This window comes from Amphiura filiformis, unplaced genomic scaffold, assembly GCF_039555335.1.
Source record: "Amphiura filiformis unplaced genomic scaffold, Afil_fr2py scaffold_45, whole genome shotgun sequence".
NCBI lineage: Eukaryota > Metazoa > Echinodermata > Ophiuroidea > Amphilepidida > Amphiuridae > Amphiura > Amphiura filiformis.
Genome location: NW_027305509.1, coordinates 139,771 through 160,522, shown reverse-complemented (window position 1 = coordinate 160,522; position 20,752 = coordinate 139,771). Strand labels below are relative to the sequence as shown.

The following is a 20,752-nucleotide window of genomic DNA, read 5'->3' as shown; positions in this document are numbered from 1 at the left end:
CTTTTTTGATTAATTATTTTTTTTACAGTTTTTCCATAGATGCTTTTACTTTCGCTTTTCCCCTCAGATAAATATTTTGCAGCTAAACCTTTTACCATTGCAGTGAATTGACACAATTATTTTCAACATGGACTCTAAAAAGTCCATTTTTCTTCTTTATCATGTTTATGGCATCACTATTATAAATAGTTTTCAACTAGAAACATCTTTTTGTTATTCAAAAAAGTGGATACTTTATTTTGCTTCAAACTTACATCTATAAGCAATTACAAAACCTTTAAAAAAAGTATTATTATTACCACTACAGAACCTGCAGATGCTGTAGTTTAAAATATAGCATGATAGTGATAACTGTATGAATCACCAGCAAGTTTTAAAAATAAACGACTGATAAAGAAGACTAAAGAGATGCTCTGCAAGACTATATTAACACGCAACATTAAAGTACTTGAGTTCTATTGTTCAATGCTATTTTTCTCTGGGTACAAAATATATCTATAACCATGCTAAATGTTAATTACTGCCTTAATTACTGTTTAATATTTTAAATACTCATCAATTCAAAAAAGTGACACCAATACTATTGGCTGGCAATTATTGTTTGATAATAAACAAACATTCTCGTTTCATTTCACCGGGTATTTCATACCCAAAAAATTTGTGATTTTTTTCAATGTTCTAATAATTTGTTGTCATAAATCAAGGATAAAAATATAATTTCAAACATCCATTGTTATTCTGATATTATTTTGATCACAACAAAATGTTTAATTTTCAGGGAATTGTCCTGTTTATTTATATAATATTACTTCATTCACATTTTATTTCACCATCATTGGACCTCTGTTACTCTACATTTAAAATTTACAATATAAGTGGAAACTACTTCAACATTTTCGCCCCAAAGTCGATAAAGATGTCTTCATATAAAACACTCTGGTAATTCGACAAACTTAGTTTTTTCTCAGATTGATATAGTTTTTCCGTTGACAAATCAGATTTATCAGAGAAAAACTAAATATCTCGGATAAAGCTAGGTTTAACAACTGTAAATGTAGTTTTTCTGAAATAGTAAACGTCTGTCGTAAATATTAGATAAACTAATTTTTTCGAATCGAGGTGGGTCAGAGGATAAAGGACCTATATTCTCAAATATTTAGACAAATAAAGCTGACACACAAGAGGAATGATATGGGTTCTATAAAGGAAATCACAAGGCTTGATATAAGGGGTATCAAAATTATCGTATTGATATAATGCCTATAACTCATAAACCGCCAGACCTATGGAAATATAAATGCGATTATTGGCTTCTTTGACTCATTTCCTGTATTAAAGATCAAAGTATAATGCAGTTTTGTATATAGATGGTTAAAACTGGAAAAATATCACTCCCACTCACCGCAAGCATGACGGGTTAAAAGTCGTTTTTCACCGTTGTTTTGTTTCAATAACATAATTAGTTACAAGAATGGCAGAGAACCCAACTCCTAATATGTATCTTTTACAGTTTACACTAATTTATACACGTTCGCTTTTGCTTGATTATATCATATCCCTGGTAAACATATCTTTACTTCAGATTTTGGTTTATTTGATACATTTTTACATTTGAGGAATGTAAAGAAAAACCTTGACATTGTAAATTGGTGTAAAGAATTGTTACTTTCTATACTTTCTTTTCACACGAATAATTTTCTCAGAGCTGTCGTCAGTCGTCTGGTTTCGATTTCTTTCAGACCGCATTCTTCACACATTTTACGATATGCGTTGGACTTGTCATTACATGAATCTTTGTACAGGGATTCAACATCTTTGCCTTCAAAGAAATCCAATGATGCCTTGAGCTGAGGGAGCTTGATTTCTTCAAACCATACCTGAACGCGTTCTGTAGACCAAGAACTTACACTACTCTCTGTAGCTGGTGGAGCAGCTTCAGTGGTCTCGGCATGCTGTGCGCTCACCGGGCCTATAAAGAACCACAAATCAATTTTAACAAAATAAGAAGAAAAAAAAGACACCAAAAATTTGAAGGTTACGTGTTGCCTTCATGTCAATCGCGACAACACCACAAGATACAGAACTCGAGTCTCATTTTATAAGAGAGTTGCAAGCAGAACACAGTTTATACCATTTGTGTTGCATGTTGTTCCCTAATTCGAGCTTGTTTATCATTCGATTGTCCTCTGCTTTTATTTAACGAAGCAACTCTGTAGTCCAGATTAATGGTATTATTTTGGCTTATTCAGCTGGGTTTTGTGTTTTGTTGTGGCCGTAAGGGATATAAATCGTTTACTGGCTATATTTGATACCAAGCATATTTCATGGGTCCTTTATTAGTGGTTGCAGTAATTTCAACCAGTCTTACCATCAACGTCATCAGTGCCTTTTCCTCTACCTCCTATTGCTTTTATAACATCGGTGATGTTTTTCCGTATCTGCGACTCGGAACACATTTTATAATACAACTTTGTTCCGATGAGAAAGTCAAGCCAACCTTCAGCTTTATAGTTGTCTTCCATAAGCAATGGTATCACGTGCTTTTGTTTCTTGTACGCGTATGTCGCTTCTAAAAGTAGCAAAATATAATCAACATTATTAATCAATAATTAATCATTAATATTAAAATGCACAGTAATCTACGGGGAATAATGTACTCCACGTGTTCCAGAGTGGTCTTTATTCCGCGAAAGGATCTCTAAGGATCAAAATATAACAGCTACGACACTATTTTACAATTGTCTGTCTGTCTGTCTGCACCCCTCTCTATCCGTCCCTTAACTATTCTCTACCTCTCATCCTCCTCTGCTCCTCCCTTCTCTCTCTCCCTCTCCCTTTTCCCTCCCCTCCTCTCCAGTTGTTTCATTCTGAAGAACAAAATTCAGAGATTCAATGCATTTACCTGAGCGACAGCTTTGACTCTCATAATACTGTTGTGACATACAAATCAGAACTGCTGCAGAATTGTTTACTGCTTTGGCCATTGCCTCCAAAATGTCATCTTCTGCAATTATAAACAAACATCGGAAAAACAACAATGAAAAACAATAACCTCGAAAAACCGTATTCTTCGAATTAATTCCTTTGAATCTCATATACAAATACATATGTGACCTACTACCACGAAATGAGTATAAAGTCGCAAGTTGGTTGGTGCGAGACCTTCTGGTCGCTGATCAAGTTGATGTTCTTTGTTTGCCCCGCACCTGCATAAGCCAGTAGTATGTCCTTTTTGAATGCCCATTGTGCCCCATTCGCAAAGGCATACTGTCTCATTCACAGAGACATACTACTGGTATGTACAGGTGTGCGTCAAACAAAGATCATCAACTTAGCGACCAGAAGGTCTCAAACCTACCAACTTGCGACTTTACGCTCATTCCGTGGGAGCAGGTCACATATCGGAAAGCAAACATACGCATTTTGTCTACATCAATCCAAATTCGGTAATCAGCTCTTTCCAGTTCATCACGTAGTGCTAGGGCTAACTTCTGATGTGTCCAGTTGTAACTGATCATGATGTGCTGTCCCTCTTGCTTCTTTCCTGTATGTTTGTCTTCCGAGGGTTGCGCTGTTATTTGCCATATTGCGCTTCTGCTCGTTGTCCGTAGATCGTGGTTATCTGAAGTAGTCAAAGGCTTCAGTCCTAAAGTAACCGTATAACAAATATATAAATAACAACCCAAATTACAGCATGCTGTAGGCTTATAGGATTGCAAACCCAAACTACTTCTTCTTCTTCTTCTTCTTCTTCTTCTTCTTCTTCTTCTTCTTCTTCTTCTTCTTCTTCTTCTTCTTCTTCTTCTTCTTCTTCTTCTTCTTCTTCTTCTTCTTCTTCTTCTTCTTCTTCTTCTTCTTCTTCTTCTTCTTCTTCTTCTTCTTCTTCTTCTTCTTCTTCTTCTTCTTCTTCTTCTTCTTCTTCTTCTTCTTCTTCTTCTTCTTCTTCTTCTTCTTCTTCTTCTTCTTCTTCTTCTTCTTCTTCTTCTTCTTCTTCTTCTTCTTCTTTTGCACCATCCACTGACACCCACCAATCAATATTTAGCCCGTGTGGTTTATGCAGACCCCCTTCAGACCAACAGTCTTGCAATTTAGCGAAAAAATATTCCATATTAATGTTAAGTCTGTACATGTAGAAAAAGTAGATTATGATAACAATCTTACCTCTCAAGCTTTCTTTGATTTCATCACTTTGTTTCACGGTATCGTCAAATGCTAGTTTCCATAGTGTACCAGCTGCCAAACATTGCTCCTCCGCTGTAAAATCCGACTTCAGCATCCGGTTGATCGTCGTTACACCTCCACTCTTAAACACAACCTTCTTGTTAGAGTCGTTTAGAACAAGGTGACTTAGACCTTTCAATATTTCTGATGCTGAGAAGGTCGATGATCTAACACTAACATTGTGATCGCGAGATTTCACAGCCTTCTGCAACATGTCCACTAAGAACTTAACAGCATCGTTGTCTTTTCCGAGGAGCTCGCTTTGTGCCTCGTTGGTTATGTACGCAAGAACTAGCAACGATTCCACTTTTAACACCATTTCCGATGAGTGAACCCATTTCTTCAACAGCTCTACAGCTCCTGCCTGGCGATAAATGGAGCGGTTCTCGGCGCACGCGTCGTGTCGGATTGAGTTATGGAGGATAGAGAGCAATCCAAACAAAACTCGCGTTGATTTGTTCTTTAATTTTTCCGGAGCTGATCCATCCAACAAGCTTATGATGTAACCGATTGCTCCATTCCTACCAAGATCGCATCCAAGCTCAGGACACCCATCAGTATAGTTCCAAAAGATGGATACTAGCGTGCGGAAGTCTTCGCTTTTTCGCGTAAGCATGGACCTCGAAATTTTAACAAATAATTTTCCTATTCCATGTTTTGTAGCTTCTTTTGCAATCCGGTTATGATCGGTCCAAAAGATAGAGTACAAGAAACTCAAAGCTTCACTGGCCTCTTCTGTTGTATAGTCAGTAGTCTTGTTTAGAAGTAACACCGTTTTCTGAACATTAAGCAATGTAGAGGTCGACGCCATATCTTTGGGTGGATTCCAGAATGCCTACAAAGTCAGTAGTACCAATACTGTGTCCCTGTATGTCAAATACAATTGATTATACTTATGTATACTTGTCAGTCAAGTTTTAGAGTTTTTTGTTTATCACCAGCACGTATGAACTTGCATTCAAGCAACTTAGCATACAAAGTCCGTGTTTACGAACATTTAGAGTATTAAACTCAAATGGCGTCTATTATGGACGTAACTCAAATGTGGACAAAAATTACATGTTAGTTTCATTTATACATTCCTAAGCGTTCGACATGTACATTCAACTGTAGGTCGTATTCAACAAGCAGAGTTTTGCTAATATTGATAGGGATGCATCACGGAATTAGCATTACAATCGTACCAAACAATTATTGATGGTATTTTTTTCTCAACGATCCTTTCCGGAAAAGGTATATACCGTCGGGGTATACTTAACGTAATTTTAATTTCATTCAAATTACAATTTTACCCTACCCTTAACTTTAGTGAAAACACCCTTCGTATCAAATGTACGAGGGGGTATCAAAAAGTTTTAGAAATCGCCCAGAAGTGAAAGAGCTATATAAATGAAATTTTGTCAGTGCAATCACTGGTCCTTATGTACACTATGGTGCAAATATGGTCCCATAAGTATGTTTACTTTTTTACAGGCGGCGCTAGATGCCAATAACCTGCTGCCCCAGTTACTGCGCATAAACTGCAAGATTGAGACAATTGAGGCAAGCAGCGTTATTAAGAGCCTGCTTTTGAAGGGTTGCTGTGCCTAGAAAATCAATGATGAAATGAAAGTTATCTTCGGTGGTGATTGTGATATGTCACTGTTGCTTTTTGGAAAAGGAATTTTTATTTTATCACAGATTTTTTGGGCACTGTAACCCTTAAAATGGAACTTAATCAAGGCTGCATGCCTCAATTTTCTCCATTTTGCTGGTTATGTGGTTACAAAGGCAGGTACTGACATCTAATGCCTGTAAAAAAAGTAAACATACTTATGAGACCATTTTTGCACCATAGTGTACATAAGGACCAGTGATTGCACTGACAAAATTTCATTGATATAGCTCTTTCACTTCTGGGCGATTTCTAAAACTTTTTGATACCCCCTCGTAGTATCCCTAACGAAAGCGTCAAAGCGAAATAAAATTCGATATCTAACATGTTAGGACATAATAGTGTATTTTCCGTCGTATACAAATTTGCGTCTAAACTTCCGTGTCTAAACTGAAATCGGAACGTCTAGTTCATAATTTTTCACAAAATAAAAAATATGGACACTTTTATCAAACGACCTTTTCGGCTTTTTATGATAATTGTCTACTCATATTGAGGCATATTACCTACCTAAATTTTCCTGCTGACTGCTATATACCAGAACCCGTACCTGGAACTGCTAATGAACTTGATTGTGAATGTCAGTTAGAGATTATGTTTTCGTCAAGTGGGTCTGCAATAAAATGTGCTGCTATATATTGAACAAAGATGGTGTAATATGAAAGTTGAAAGTGAAAGTTGGTTGCCGGGGTTGGTTGATAGAACTGTTTTAAATAAAATATTTGTTTGTGTGCGCGCGTGGGGTGTTATCTCACAATGCATAACTAATAAGTTCATAGACAAGTTCAATTGCACAGTTGCCACAGGATGGCGTACCCATATAAATGAAACGGTTTTTTTTTTCAGTGATGATCATAGACTACGAAACAGTCTACATAATCTGTGTCTATATGGGGAAATCAATGTAAACTGACATAAGCCCTTAACGCTATAATGTACAATTTGCTCATAGGGATACCCTAAATTGTTTTCGAAATTGTAATACCAAATGATGTAAAATAGCCTGTGAAAACCCTGATCTCGTACACTGGTATGTAATGTGTTGTTTGTATTGTTTACCCTTGACTGCTCATATCCATAAGTACCAGACTTGAGTCATGTTTATCATGGACAGTCTGTGTAGGTCCGTGGTAGAGCGCTCCGTATGGAAAGGTTTCTATACAAAAACGATTCTCTTATAAACCATCATGGGCACTGTTTCCACCTCGATACACATTATCACACATTGTCGTCCAAGAGCTTCCAAGCAGAGAACAACAAGCAGTGAATGTCTCCACCACTGTCTTTGATTACACTACACGGTTGAGTGCATAGCAATGTAAGAGATGTGGAGCTTCTAGCTGAAAAATGGGCCTCTTTGATTGGTTTTTGTCAAAACCTTAAATGTTCCCTTCATCCAATAATATTTGTTTTATATCAAACGAAAACTAACACTTCACCCTAAAAGCACTTTTCGTCACTAAGTCAACAGATAACGCAATTCAATGTTATAGCCTGGCGAATGTGGAAAATCTGTTGAAAACTACCTATCCAAGCACATTTTTTGACCAAAATGTAGGTTTTAAAAGTCAAAACCTCAAGTGTTCCTTATAATATTTTTCAAAGTTTATGTCATTAAATGAAAAAGCACACACATATTGTACATATACTAGCCTCACTAGAATGAGCAATGGTCAATTCTCTTTAAATTGCAAATCTTGTGCAATAAGTAACTATTTTCGCCTGTTTTGTCATACGGTTGTAAATTCAATGAACTATAACTTTTAAAAAAGGGCGCTTACAAATTGATATGGCCCGACAAGCGAGAGTTCTGGGGTTCAAGTCCCCGCACAGGCAGGTATGTCCGGAGTTTTTACTCTGGTATATCTGCCTATGCATGTTATGTTTCCATTTGTAAATTCGTATATAAATGTGTTAGTGTGCGATGCGTAATTCTTCTTTCCCCTGTATATTGATATATTAAGAATAACGATTAAGCATCATTAATTTGATCTCGTGCGCTAGTTTGCAATGTTCGAATGTTTCCATGTTCCAATGTGTGATGCGTAAGCCTCTTTCTTTGTTTGCTACACTAGCGAAACCAATGTTTTATTTTAAATCCTTACACCTCAAATGATAAAAATGATAAATGCAACATTTCATACTGCGAATTTTGAAACCTCATTTGTTGCTCTGAAACATAAGGAACATATTTCTTTCAATTGATACTAAATACAACATGTACAATGCAATATGAATTTGCTGCAACTTTCAAATTTTGGGTTACCATGGTTACGTTCATTTAATTGTACGCATGCGACATAAATATTGGGACCATTGCAACAAATGCGGTGTCATAATGCGTAGGAACCAATTATGCTTCGAATGCATATCAATTTGGCACACAATAAATCGTTTTGGAATAATGGTCAAACTCTGCCCTAGCCTGCCAAGGTCAGCTGAATGGATAATATTGTTCATAAGATTTTAGCTTAAGGGGTGTGATATGGGGTAAGTCATGGCTTCCCCTCAACAGTTACCTGGGTTCACTCACCGTGTCCTCATATGAGGATAGATATAAAATGCACCATGAAAAATGTAATATCACTCCCTCATCAATATGCAATGTAGCAGTACAATGTCAAAAGAGGCCGGCATGCACTCTGAGCTTTTATAAATGTATACAGGTTCTGTTGACTCCCAAACACATTTCTAAAATTGGGATATTTATGATCACTGCATTCAGCCTAATTTCTAACCTGTTTTAGGGCGTAGTTATGTGACTACATTTTTTTAATTAGTATTTATAGATGTTATAGAACATAATTGAAACAACTATATTGTGACAAATATTTGAGAATACTTGAAAATAGTGAAAAAATAAGTTGAGGTGTCATACTATAGCGCCCTCCCGTCCACATAAGAGGACACTGTGCATTTAAGAGTGTAACATTTACCATGTTGGTATAGAAAGGTACATACATATAGAATGAAGTAGGTCTACTACAGAGTATATGTATTAATGATTGTATTTCAACTTGAGTTGTTGAACTCTAATTAGGCTAATTCGTGATCTCTGCACACTCTGCATAACTTCCACAGCAAAAGAAAACTATCAACTACATTCGTAAAACTATCTTGAGTATTAAGCATGTTCGCGGCGTGGTCCGCGGGTTGCAGATCAATTAATTTTAATTTCGACGATCCAGAGCTGGGTATGATGGGTCCACCATGGCATCTGGTGTCTCTCACGGGACACAGTGTCATCGCCCCGATATCTTCATGGCAGAAATCGCCATGGTAGGTTGAATCCGCAGCCACGCATGGCCATTTTGTTCCGACCTTTGAGACGCATAATGAGCCGGAGGGACATGACTAAGGCTACTGACAATAGCCCGGTAATTGATTTCTTTGTGTGTGAGTAAGCTTGCCTCCACGGGAGTGAGTGCAGCTACGCTGTATAGTCCATACAGGACCAACGCAATATAAAATCAGAATTTAGGCCAGTTTTTGAGTTCAAGACGCACGCTTCTTTCTCAATTCTCAAGCTAATGACTATGATATCCTTTCAACACACATGTTCAAGTGCAAGGATCTAAATATGGCTTCTTTAAAACAAAAAAATTACGGGAGATATTTATAATTTTCTATCCCGGTATCCAAAGATTTATCGTCTAATATCAAATCGTGCATAGCACATTCACGTGTATCGATCCCGGGTATTTATTTTAGTATCTCAGCTGTACCAAGTAATTATTAGCCAGGCGATGTCGGTGTGCGGGAATTGTTGTGCCCTTTTTTTATTCCGCTGAAAACCAAATTATGATTGATGCGCTGCCCGCGCAGTCATTGGAATACAAAACAAATCATCGTATACAATATTAATACAACTCCATAGCTACGTTTTTCTTTTTTGATTAATTTTTTTATACAGTTTTTCCATAGATACTTTTACTTTCGTTTTTCCCCTCAGATAAATATTTTGCAGCTAAACCTTTTACCATTGCAGTGAATTAACACAATTGTTTTCAACATGGACTCCAAAAAGTCCATTTTCTTCTTTATCATGTTTATGGCATCACCATTATAAATATTTTTCAACTAGAAATATCTTTTTGTTATTCCAAAGGTGGATACTTTATTTTGCTTCAAACTTACATCTATAAGCAATTACAAAACCTTTTAAAAGTATTATTATTACCACTACAGGACCTGCAGATGCTGTAGTTTAAAATATAGCATGATAGTGATAACTGTATGAGTCAGCAGCAAGTTTTAAAAATAAACGACTGATAAAGAAGACCAAAGAGATGCTCCGCAATACTATATTAACACGCAACATTAAAGTACTTTAGTTCTATTGTTCAAATATTTTAAATACTCATCAATTCAAAAAATTTACACCAATCCTACTGGTAATCATTGTTTGATAATAAACAAATATTCTCGTTTCATTTCACCGGGTGTTTCATACCCAAAATAAGTGATTTTTTTTCAATGTTCTAATAATTTGTTGTCATAAATCAAGGATAAAAACATATTTTCAAACATCCATTGTTATTCAGATATTATTTTGATCAAAACAAGATGTTTATTTTTAAGGGAAATGTCCTGTTTATTTATATAATATTACTTTATTCACATTTTATTTTACCATCATTGGACCTCTGTTACCATACATTTACACGTCACATTTAAAATGTACAATAAAAGTGGAAAGTACTTCAACATTTACGCCCGAAGTCGATAAAGATGTCTTCCTCATATATAAAACACTCTGGTAATTCGACAAACTTAGTTTTTCAAACATAACTTATTAACAAATCAAACTCAAATCAAATCATCTAAATACAGGTAAACTGGTTTATTCGCAGATAAACACCAGGTGGTCAGTAATTGGACAAACTTCTCTCAGATGAACTTGGTTTTTCTCAGATTGATATAGTTTTTCCGTTGAACTAACTTTATCAGTTAAAAACTAAATATCTCGGATAAACCTAGGTTCAACAACTGTAAATGTAGTTTTTCTGAAATAGTAAACGTCTGTCGTAAATATTAGATAAACTAATTTTTTCGAATTAAGGCGGGTCGGAGGAGAGCATGACCTATATTCACAAATATTGAGACAAATAAACCTGACACACAAGAGGAATGGCATGGGTTCTATAAAATAAATCACAAGGCTAGATATAAGGGGTATCAAAACTTTCGTTTTCATATAATGCCTATAACTCATAAACCGCCAGACCTATGGAAATATAAATGCGATTATTGGCTTCTTTGACTCATTTCCTGTATTAAAGATCTATTGTATCAAAGTATATATAATGCAGTTTTGCATGGCGGATGCAAAGCCGTTTTCCACCGTTGTTTTGTTTCAATAACATATACAAAGAACTAGTTACAACAATGGCAGAGAACCCAACTCCTAATAATTATGTATCTTTTACAGTTTACACTAATTTATACACTTTCGCTTTTGCTTGCATATCCCTGGTGAACATATCTTTACTTCAGATTTTGGTTTATTTGATACATTTTTACATTTGAGGAAGAAGAATGTGAAGAAAACCTTGACTTTGTAAATTGGTGTAAAGAATTGTTACTTTCTATACTTTCTTTTCACACGAATAATTTTCTCAGGGCTGCCGTCAGTCGCCTAATTTCGATTTCTTTCAGACCGCATTCTTCACATGTTTTACGATATGTGCTGGACTTGTCATTGCATGAATCTCTGTACAGGGATTCAACATCTTTGCCTTCAAAGAAATCCAATGAGGACTTGAGCTGAGGGAGCTTGACTTCTTCAAACCATACCTGAACGCGTTCTGTAGACCAAGAACTTACACTACTCTCTGTAGCTGATGGAGCAGCAGCTCCAGTGGTCTCGGCATTCTGTGCACTCACCGGCCCTATGATAGAGTAAGAACCACAAATCAATTATTTAACAAACTAAAAGAAGAAAAGAAATACAACAACTTATTTTTAAGGGTTGATTTTAAAAATGTGAAGGTGAAGTCTTGCACACTTCTGCAGGTGCAATAATTATTGCGCGTGCATTATTCGTTATGAATTCGGCAGACGGCCGAATCCGGATTCGGCTTTTGGTAAATTAATTTTACGCATGCATAACATTTGAATTAGAGAACAAAGGATCAATGATGTACATAATAGAGGGCAGCATATCAATTTGTTAACGGAGATCAGATGATAACAGCATAATAAGTAATCAAAAGAGGGCGACATACAGGGTTAGCTAACGGTGCATCGCAGTGCGGTCAACGACGATAACCGTTAAAAAATCGATATGCTGCCCTCTATAGGTAAAGCATAGATATCTTGTTCTCTAATTCAAAAATAATGCATGCGTAAAATGAATTGACCAAAAGCCGAATCTGGATTCGGCCGTCTGCCGAATTCATAACGATATATCTTACTTCTTTTCCTGTCAAATGAGACAACTTTGCAAGATTCTAAACGTGAGCCTCATCGTTATATGACGGTTGCAAGGTCGTGCGTCTTGAACTCGCCACCAAAAAAAGGTGTCGCGATGTTACATTTTCCCAAATTCGACTCAAATTAAATGATGTTATCTCTGCCAAGCAAGAAGTTATTGTCATGCTTGTGGTCTCATTTTATTGCAAAATAAAATGCACTTTTAACCATGTAAAAAGAATTCCATTAGCCATTTTAAAACTGTCACTGTGCTTCATAGAATTCAGAATGGGCAGGGTGGCGGATATGGGGGATGTGGAGGTGGGGGGGGGGGGTGGTACACACAAACTCTATGGGATTGATATCTTTAGTGCATAATCTGCTTCTGTAAAGGCTGTAAATTGGATTTTGACTCTAGTTAGCATCTTAAAGACTCATGACCTTACAGCTAGACAATTCTACTAATTTTTAATAATTTACGATTGGTTTAGTCTAGAAAATACAAACTTTTCCATACAAAACTATCCGTTTTCATATTAAACACTGTAGTAAGTAATGCGGATGGCTTCAAAATCTAAAAGTTACTGTAAAATTGTAATTACTTATCCTTATTACATAGTCAAAGTATAGATTTTCTGAAGGGAAATTTGATGAGGAATCTATATTTGGACTTACTTTTTCTGTATGGGTTAGGGGCAAAATGTTTCAGTTCAAAACATGTTGAATTGTAAAAAAGTCCAACATACTTTGGGACATCCTGTATTCCGAGATTACCAAACAGCTGTGATTTTGGTTTCTTCCAAAGTCGGTGGGCTCCCCTATCCTCTAACCTATTGAATGTTGTTTACTTCCAGTTTATTACTGCAAGTTGGTAATAAGCAATGCATTAAGTAACCCATTTTGTATCAAAATCGTTTTTATTCCACCCTGTATAACTTGAAGGTCACCCTGTATAATGAGTTGAAATGTGTATATTTGAATTGCTTATGCCTGCAGCTTTTCAAAAATGTATACTTTTGCTAGTTTAGGATTGATAATTGTGGAGATGATCTAATTAGAAACTCGATTGGTGTAAAAATTCATAATATTTGTGATGTAACGCTAAGGGTGGCGAGTTCAGGACACATGACCGCAAGCAGAACACAGTTTATAACCCGTTGTGTTAATCGAGCTTGCTTATCCTCGATTGTGCTATGCTTATATATATATTTAACGAAGCAACTCCATAAAGCCAGATCAATGGCATTATTTTGGTTTACTCAGCTGTTATGGGTTTAATTTTAGTGAGCAATTTCTTACCCTTCGTAAATTGTTACTGGCTATATTTGTTACCAATCATATCAATTGGCCCCGGCATTTGCCCCTCTCATATATCATGGGTCCTCTTGAATACGAGAAGAAGTGGTTGCAGAAAGTTCAACCAGTCTTACCATCAACGTCATCAGTGCTTTTCCCTCTACCTCCTATTGCTTTCTTAATCTCAGTGATGTTTTTCCGTATCTTTGACTCAGAAGATACAGTATAGTACAACTTTGTGCCGATGAGGATATCAAGCCAGCCTTCAGCTTTATAGTTATCTTCCATAAGCAATGGTATCACGTGCTTCTGTTTCTTGTACGCGTATGTTGCTTCTAAAAGTAGCAAAATATAATCAACGTTATTAATTGACTTGTTTGTAAAACGCTATTAAAATGGACAGTAATCTACGGGGAATAATGTACTCCGCATGTTCCGGAGTAGTCTTTATACCCCGAAAGGATCTCTACTTATCAAAATGTATAAGCTACGACACTATTTTAACATTGCCAGTGAGTCCAGTGCCGCCGACAAGGGGGGGGGAGGGGGGGGTAACCGGGGCATTACCCCGGGGCCCGGGGTCCTAGGGGCCCGTAAAAATGAAGAAAAGATACTTTACTATGCGGCAGTAAAAGCAAAGAAAACAGCCCTCAGGGGCCCGTAAAAAATTCAGAATAGATACCTTGCAATTAAGGCTTATTTTCTTTGCTTTACTATACGGGCCGACAAAGGTCTCTTTTCTTAGCCCTAAGGTAGGCCTATCTCTTCTTTGCTTTTTACGGGCCCTCCGAGGTCTCTTTTTTTTCTTTTTTATGGGTCCATTAAGGTATATATCTTTTCTTTGCTTATTAAGCTTTTTTTACATACTCACTAAGGTCTCTTTTCTTTAGTTCAACACGGGCCTATGGTATCTTTTCTTTGCTTTTTACGGGCCCACTACGGTCTCTTTTCTTTGCCTTTACGGGTCCATTATAAGGTCTGTTTTCTTTGCTCTTTTGCGGCCCATAAAAACCAAACAAGAGTAACGGGCCCGTTAAAAACAAAGAAAAGAGACATGCATTTTAAAAAAATACAAGATAGCCTTTGAAGCACACACTCTAATAAATATTTCACTTGAATTTACTCTTTGCTTTTGCCAAAATGATCATCCTCGATATAATGAATTTTCGAGAAATCAGGGGAGTGCACCTTAATCGTGGGAACACAAATTGCAAATTTTCGCGCGCTTCGCGCGCATTGTGCCCTTCACTTTATTATTTGATCATTTACCTTAACATTGGCAATTTTTTCGCGCTTTGCACGGAGTTTGTTTCAATACGTCCAATCTGGGAGCAAAAGTTGCTAATTCGAATTACAAATTTTGGCGCGCTTCGGGCGCATTTGTCCAATTCACCGGTTCATATACTTGGATCATTTTAGCTTCAAATTGGCTTTAAATTGGCAAATTTTTTGCACTTTGCGTGGAAGTTGTTCAGAGAAACTTAATCTGGGAGCAAAATGCCGTTCAAATTGCAAATTTGTGCGCGCTTCGCGCGCATTTGTCTCCGTCAATGTTCATATTTGATTATTGGCAGCTAAACATGCTACTTTCGCTCCGCTGCAACATATGTTCAAGGATTTTACACCAACCTCCCTCCCCCATGTTACAAAGAAATTTATGCCACTGCCACACACACCCACACACTTATGAAGTCCTGCACCGTCATCACTGATCAAAGGGGCCCGTGCGTTCACATTGCCCCCGGGCCCGTAATGGCTCTCGGCGGCACTGTGCCAGTCTGTCTGCATCCCCTCTCCCCCGTCCCTTAACTGCTCTCCTCCTCTTCCTCCTCCTCCTCTCTCTCTCCCTCATTCTGAAGAACATGTTCCAGAGAGTCAATGAAATTACCTGAACGACAGTTTTGGCTGTCGTAATACTGTTCTCTACTTCTCCTCCTCATCTCTCTCTCTCCTCCTCTCTCTCCCCCACTTTCCCTCCTCTCCTCTCCATCTCTCTACAACTCCACTCCATTTCTTTCATTCTGAAGAACAAGTCTGAGAGATTCACTGCAATTACCTGAACGACAGCTTTGGCTCTCGTAATACTGTTGTGACATACAAATCAGAACTGCTGCAGAATCTTCTGAAATAAACAAAATAAACATCGGAAAAACAGTAATGAAAAACAATAACCTCGAAAAGCCACATTCTTCGAATTCATTCCTTAAATATTGAAAATGCTCCCACGGAATCAGTGTAAAGTACAAGTTGGTAGGTTCGAAACCTTCTGGCCGCTGAATTAATGATGTTCGTTGTTTGATCCGCACCTGTACAAGCCAGTAGTATGTCCGTTTGAATACCCATTGTGCCCCATTCACAAAGGGCATTGCTAACTGTCCCATTCACAGAGACATACTACTGACATGTACAGGTGTGCGTCAAACAAAGATCATTAACTCAGCGACCAAAAGGTCTCGAAGCTACCAACTTGCGACTTTACGCTCATTCCGTGGGAGCAGGTCACATATCGGAAAGCAAACATACGCATTTTGTCTACATCAATCCAAATTCGGTAATCAGCTCTTTCCAGTTCATCACGTAGTGCTAGGGCTAACTTCTGATGTGTCCAGTTGTAACTGATCATGATGTGCTGTCCCTCTTGCTTCTTTCCTGTATGTTTGTCTTCCGATGGTTGCGCTGTTATTTGCCATATGGCGCTTCTGCTCGTTGTCCGTAGATCGTGGTTATCAGAAGTAGTCAAAGGCTTCAATGCTAAGGAATAACAAAGATAGAAATACGAGTAGTAACCCAAAAATTCATCACAACGTGTTATACGCTCATAGGAATGCAAATACAAGGATATTAATAAAATGCCCCCAAACAATGGGAAGGGTTTGAGTAAATAATGCATTATTATTTGTTTAGGTTTGCATCAGACCTAGCATGTGTAAATGATGGAATTGTTTTATAAAGTTTGTGTTGTTGTTCTTGTTGTTGTTTTTGCTGTTGTTATTGTTCCTAAAATATAGACCGCAAAAAATATAAGACACCAGTTATGTTCACCCCTGTATATGAGTTGACAAATATGTCAAAATTAACTCCAACAGCCAATATATGTTTGGCCATTGCCTCCAAAATGTCATCTTCTATAATACACAAAATAAACATCGGAAAAAGCAAAAGGTCGCATGTCACAAATAGGTCACTCAAAAATAGAGCAGCCGTATAACATGAAAACGCTTTCTTCACACTTCAAATTAGGTTTATTCTAAAAGTATAATACCTATTGTAGAAAGTTTGGTGTCATTTTGTAGATAGTTCATAGTTCATAGTTATTTTATTTCCATCAAAAATAGAAAATAACAAAATACAATAAGATGGAGGAGGTACAACGAAATGCAATAAGCCTACAAAATGTTGACACCCTATACAAAACTGAGAAAAATACTACCTTAAAAAAATACAACCAAAAAACAAAGCCAAAACATATTTACTAAAAAACATTACAAACATGTAGCAAGCAAGCTCAATAAACTTACAATACAATAGCAATTTGAATCAATAATAGATAATTATGTTCTTTTTCAAATACAAAAACTCCCAAATCAATTGGACAACAACTTATAACTTGTAAGATGTGTCAATGGAGCAGCCGGGTCGGTTAGCCCCATAGGGTTGTACACAAAATTGTGAAAATATGGCAAACTTCAAACCTTTGTATCTTAAAAAGTACAACTAGCATGGACCTTAAATTGCATTATCATCCTGGATTATAGATGATCTACTTTATAGTAGATCAACTGTAACAAAAGATGTAACTTTTCAATGTTTTTTAGGGGCCTGAGCTTTCGATCCTAGCAGGATCTTTATCAAAGGCAAAGTGATCATCCTGCTAGGATCGAAAGCTCAGGCCCCTAAAAAACTTAGAAATTTTACTTAACAGGCTATTTTTGTGGATAAGCAGTTTACAACAGCTCACTTTTTAACTTTAAAAGATTTAACTAATAAACGACCTAATTAAATGCTAATTAAGACAGTTTTCCCTATGTTACTCTCTTGCGTTAACATACAGGGTGGTCAAAAATAATTCCACAATTTATCAATCAAAACTCTTTTCCTCCCCTCCCCAAATAATGTCAAAATTAACACCAACAGCCAATATATGTACCCTTTAGCTCTGATTTAAGACCTAATTTGTTGAAATCGTTTGTGAATTAAAGAAACATTGATCTAAAACCCAAAGAAGGAACGAAATAAGGAGTTGCATTTTAATGTTCTAATCGATGGAAAGCACGGCGCTAGTTTTCTTTTTCAAGAACGCTTTGTGTTCAAATCAATAGAGCATCCAATGGAGCAAACTGCAACTTTTGACAAATGAGATCTTAAATCAAGCTAAAAGATGTAGCTATCATGGCATATCTGTCTTTGTTGAGGATATACAGGGTTAAAAATAACTGGGATCTTAAGATTTTTGCGGTCTGTTTCGTTTGACCTTGTGCACGATATAATTACACTCTCATAATATTTTTACACAGGTTCAAGAAATATTTTTGAAGAGTTATTCTTGAAATGCATTTTGCTATAGAAAACGTAGACTATGATAACAATCTTACCTCTCAAGCTTTCTTTGATATCATCACTTTGTTTCACGGTATCGTCAAATGCTAACTTCCATAGTGTACCAGCTGCCAAACATTGCTCCTCCGCCGTAAAATCCGACTTCAGCATCCGGTTGATCGTCGACACACCTCCACTCTTAAACACAACCTTCTTGTTGGAGTCATTTATGACAAGATGACTTAGACCTTTCAGAATTTCTGCTGCCGAGAAGCCCGAAGATTTAACATCTACATTGTGATCGCTTGATTGTACTGCCTTTTTCAACATATCCACCAAGAACGTTACAGCCTGGTCGTCTTTCCCGAGAAGCTCGCTTTCTGCCTCGTTAGTGATATAAGCAAGAACTAGCAACGATTCCACTTTTAACACCATTTCCGATGAGTGAACCCATTTCTTCAACAGCTCCACAGCTCCTGCTTGACGATAGATACGACGGTTCTCTGAGCACTCGTCGTGTCGGATTGAGTTATGGAGAATAGAGAGCAATCCAAACAAATCTTGTGTTGATTTCTTTTCAAATTTTTCCGGAGCTGAGCCATCCAACAAGCTTATGATGTAATCAATTGCTCTATTTCTACCAAGATCGCATCCAAGCTCTGGACAATCATCGGTGTAGTTCCAAAAGACGGCTACCACCATGCTAAAGTCTTCACTTTTTTGCGTAAGCATAAACTTCGACATTTTAACAAATAAGTTTCCCAATCCATGTTTTGTAGCTTCTTTTGCAGTTCGGCTTTGGTCGGTCCAAAAGACATGGTACAAGAAACTCAAAGCTTCACGGACCTCTTTCGGTGTATAGTCAGTAGCTTTGTTTAGAAGTAAGACCGTTTTTTGAACTTCAAGCAATGTAGTGGTCGATGCCATATCTTTGGTCGTATTTCAGAATGCCTAATAATATCTGTAGTGTATAATGTCCCTGTATGTCAAATACAATTGATTTAAATCAACTTAGTATACAACATCTGTGTTTACGAACATTTGGAGTAAACTCTGAATGACGTCTATGATATAGGGACATAGGTGGACATAATTTTAATGCATCTTTAGGAGACACAAATAACGGTGGCGTGGCGTGGGTCATAATATTGGGGGTGGGGGTGGGGCACCGACCATGATGGGGGGGCAGGTCAGATTGGGGGGGCACTAGCCGGTTTTTGTGTGCAATTTTCCTACAATTTTCTACAATTTGCAATCGATTGGGGACCACGTGCCCCTATGACGCTACGCCACTGCATTCAACTACATAGGCCTACCAATAAGCATATAGTTGCCTCATGGAGTTAGCCTGCTCTTATATAACTTCCATGCCAGCACCTTTCGTATCAAATGTATGCTCTATAGCAAAATGGAACTCAAAAATCGGTCAACTGTAGCTTTTGTAATTCGTTTTCAAACATATTGGGTCACGTGTATTTTCACTCGTTTACAACGTCTAAACTTCCGTGTCTAAACTGAAATCGGAACATCTATGAAAATTAGCTTTTTATGATATTTTCTACTCATATTGAGACATATTACCTACCTGTATTTTCCTGCTGACTGCAATCACTTTAAATCAGTTCAATTATTACAGAAACGCTACCTGGAACTGATCATGAACTTGATCGCGAATTTCAGTCAGATACATGTTTCCATCAATAAAATGTGCTGTATATGTATTGAAAAAGGAAGTTGGTTGGGGTGTGTGTGTGTGTGTGTGGGTCACCATGCATAACAGGATGGTGTACCCATATAAAGGAAACGGTTTGTTTTTGATAGTTTGTGACCTTCACTGATCTTAGGCTACGAAAAAGTCTACATAATCTGTGTCCGTATTATATTGGCACATCAATGTAAACTGACATCTGCCCTTAAAGCCATGGTGATTTGCTCACAGCGACCAGCGCCCTCAATTTTTATCGATTTTCTGTCAGTAGAGAGGCCATTTTCTGGCTACATAAGGTCCCGTGCAACATTTTGTGGACAAAAGTGCCAGCCGGGTTAAAATTAAGCAGAAGAGTCTCATCTTTCTGATTAACCCGGCTGGCATTTCTGAAAAGTGACGTGAACTGAGATATTTTGGTTTAAAATGTGTTTTTTGTGACTTTCTTTTCAAGTTTTACCCAAAAATGTCAAATCTAAAAGTAGCCATAACTTCAAAAGAAAATTAACTGTAACCTTAATTTCTGAGTAATGAGGGCATATGAATATTTTATATCTGTGAAAAATGCCCATTGTTACGCTATTTATTTTTGGAGAGAAAATATATTTATTTGACAAGAAATGTATATTAATGTATTGAGCTGGATCTTTGAATTGAAAAAGTTCACAGTGGACAATTTCAAATATATAGTTTTGGTTTCTCTATTGTTCAGAAACCAAAAATCAAGGGATTAAAATGTGGAGATGAACTGGTATGCACTCATAACACTATTGTGCTGGGAGGACACAAGAGGGTATATATAATCAAAAGTATAATGGCCTATAACCATACGTATATAATAGCCTATTGTGCTAACATTTTCATTATCGATATCTATCAACGCGGACGACTTTTGATGCTCTCTGCCGTATGTGGCACACTTCCAA

The 20,752-nt window shown here is 37.1% G+C and overlaps 3 protein-coding genes across 3 annotated transcripts; all 3 read right to left on the bottom strand.

Moving 5' to 3' along the window:
• Window positions 1-1,682: 1,682 nt before the first annotated feature.
• On the bottom strand, window positions 1,683-5,032 carry LOC140144212 (uncharacterized). Its single transcript, XM_072166028.1, has 5 exons — window positions 4,162-5,032; window positions 3,419-3,646; window positions 2,903-3,004; window positions 2,369-2,569; window positions 1,683-1,969 (listed from the first exon to the last, which is right to left on the bottom strand). Exons 1-5 carry the CDS (start codon window positions 5,030-5,032, stop codon window positions 1,683-1,685), a joined length of 1,689 nt encoding a protein of 562 aa, XP_072022129.1.
• Window positions 5,033-11,412: 6,380 nt separating this feature from the next.
• Window positions 11,413-15,701, bottom strand: LOC140144222 (uncharacterized). The gene is made up of 3 exons (XM_072166040.1): window positions 15,642-15,701; window positions 13,720-13,920; window positions 11,413-11,766 (listed from the first exon to the last, which is right to left on the bottom strand). The coding sequence occupies exons 1-3, from the start codon at window positions 15,679-15,681 to the stop codon at window positions 11,477-11,479; spliced, it is 531 nt and encodes a 176-aa protein (XP_072022141.1). The 5' UTR covers window positions 15,682-15,701; the 3' UTR covers window positions 11,413-11,476.
• Window positions 15,702-16,016: 315 nt separating this feature from the next.
• On the bottom strand, window positions 16,017-19,859 carry LOC140144211 (uncharacterized). The gene is made up of 3 exons (XM_072166027.1): window positions 19,707-19,859; window positions 18,178-19,100; window positions 16,017-16,336 (listed from the first exon to the last, which is right to left on the bottom strand). The coding sequence occupies exons 2-3, from the start codon at window positions 19,046-19,048 to the stop codon at window positions 16,017-16,019; spliced, it is 1,191 nt and encodes a 396-aa protein (XP_072022128.1). The 5' UTR covers window positions 19,049-19,100; window positions 19,707-19,859.
• Window positions 19,860-20,752: the final 893 nt, after the last annotated feature.

Bases quoted from the DNA above. Each gene is read 5' to 3' on its own strand.
- LOC140144212 (XM_072166028.1), bottom strand. From the start codon at position 5,032: ATGGCGTCGACCTCTACATTGCTTAATGTTCAGAAAACGGTGTTACTT. The intron at 3,647-4,161 runs GTAAGATTGTTA...CGGTTACTTTAG, and splicing joins AATCAAAGAAAGCTTGAGAG to GACTGAAGCCTTTGACTACT. The intron at 2,570-2,902 runs GTAAATGCATTG...TGCTACTTTTAG, and splicing joins GAGTCAAAGCTGTCGCTCAG to AAGCGACATACGCGTACAAG.
- LOC140144222 (XM_072166040.1), bottom strand. From the start codon at position 15,681: ATGTCACAACAGTATTACGAGAGCCAAAGCTGTCGTTCAG. The intron at 13,921-15,641 runs GTAATTGCAGTG...TGCTACTTTTAG, and splicing joins GAGCCAAAGCTGTCGTTCAG to AAGCAACATACGCGTACAAG. The intron at 11,767-13,719 runs GTAAGACTGGTT...ACTCTATCATAG, and splicing joins AAGCACTGATGACGTTGATG to GGCCGGTGAGTGCACAGAAT.
- LOC140144211 (XM_072166027.1), bottom strand. From the start codon at position 19,048: ATGGCATCGACCACTACATTGCTTGAAGTTCAAAAAACGGTCTTACTT. The intron at 16,337-18,177 runs GTAAGATTGTTA...GTTATTCCTTAG, and splicing joins TATCAAAGAAAGCTTGAGAG to CATTGAAGCCTTTGACTACT.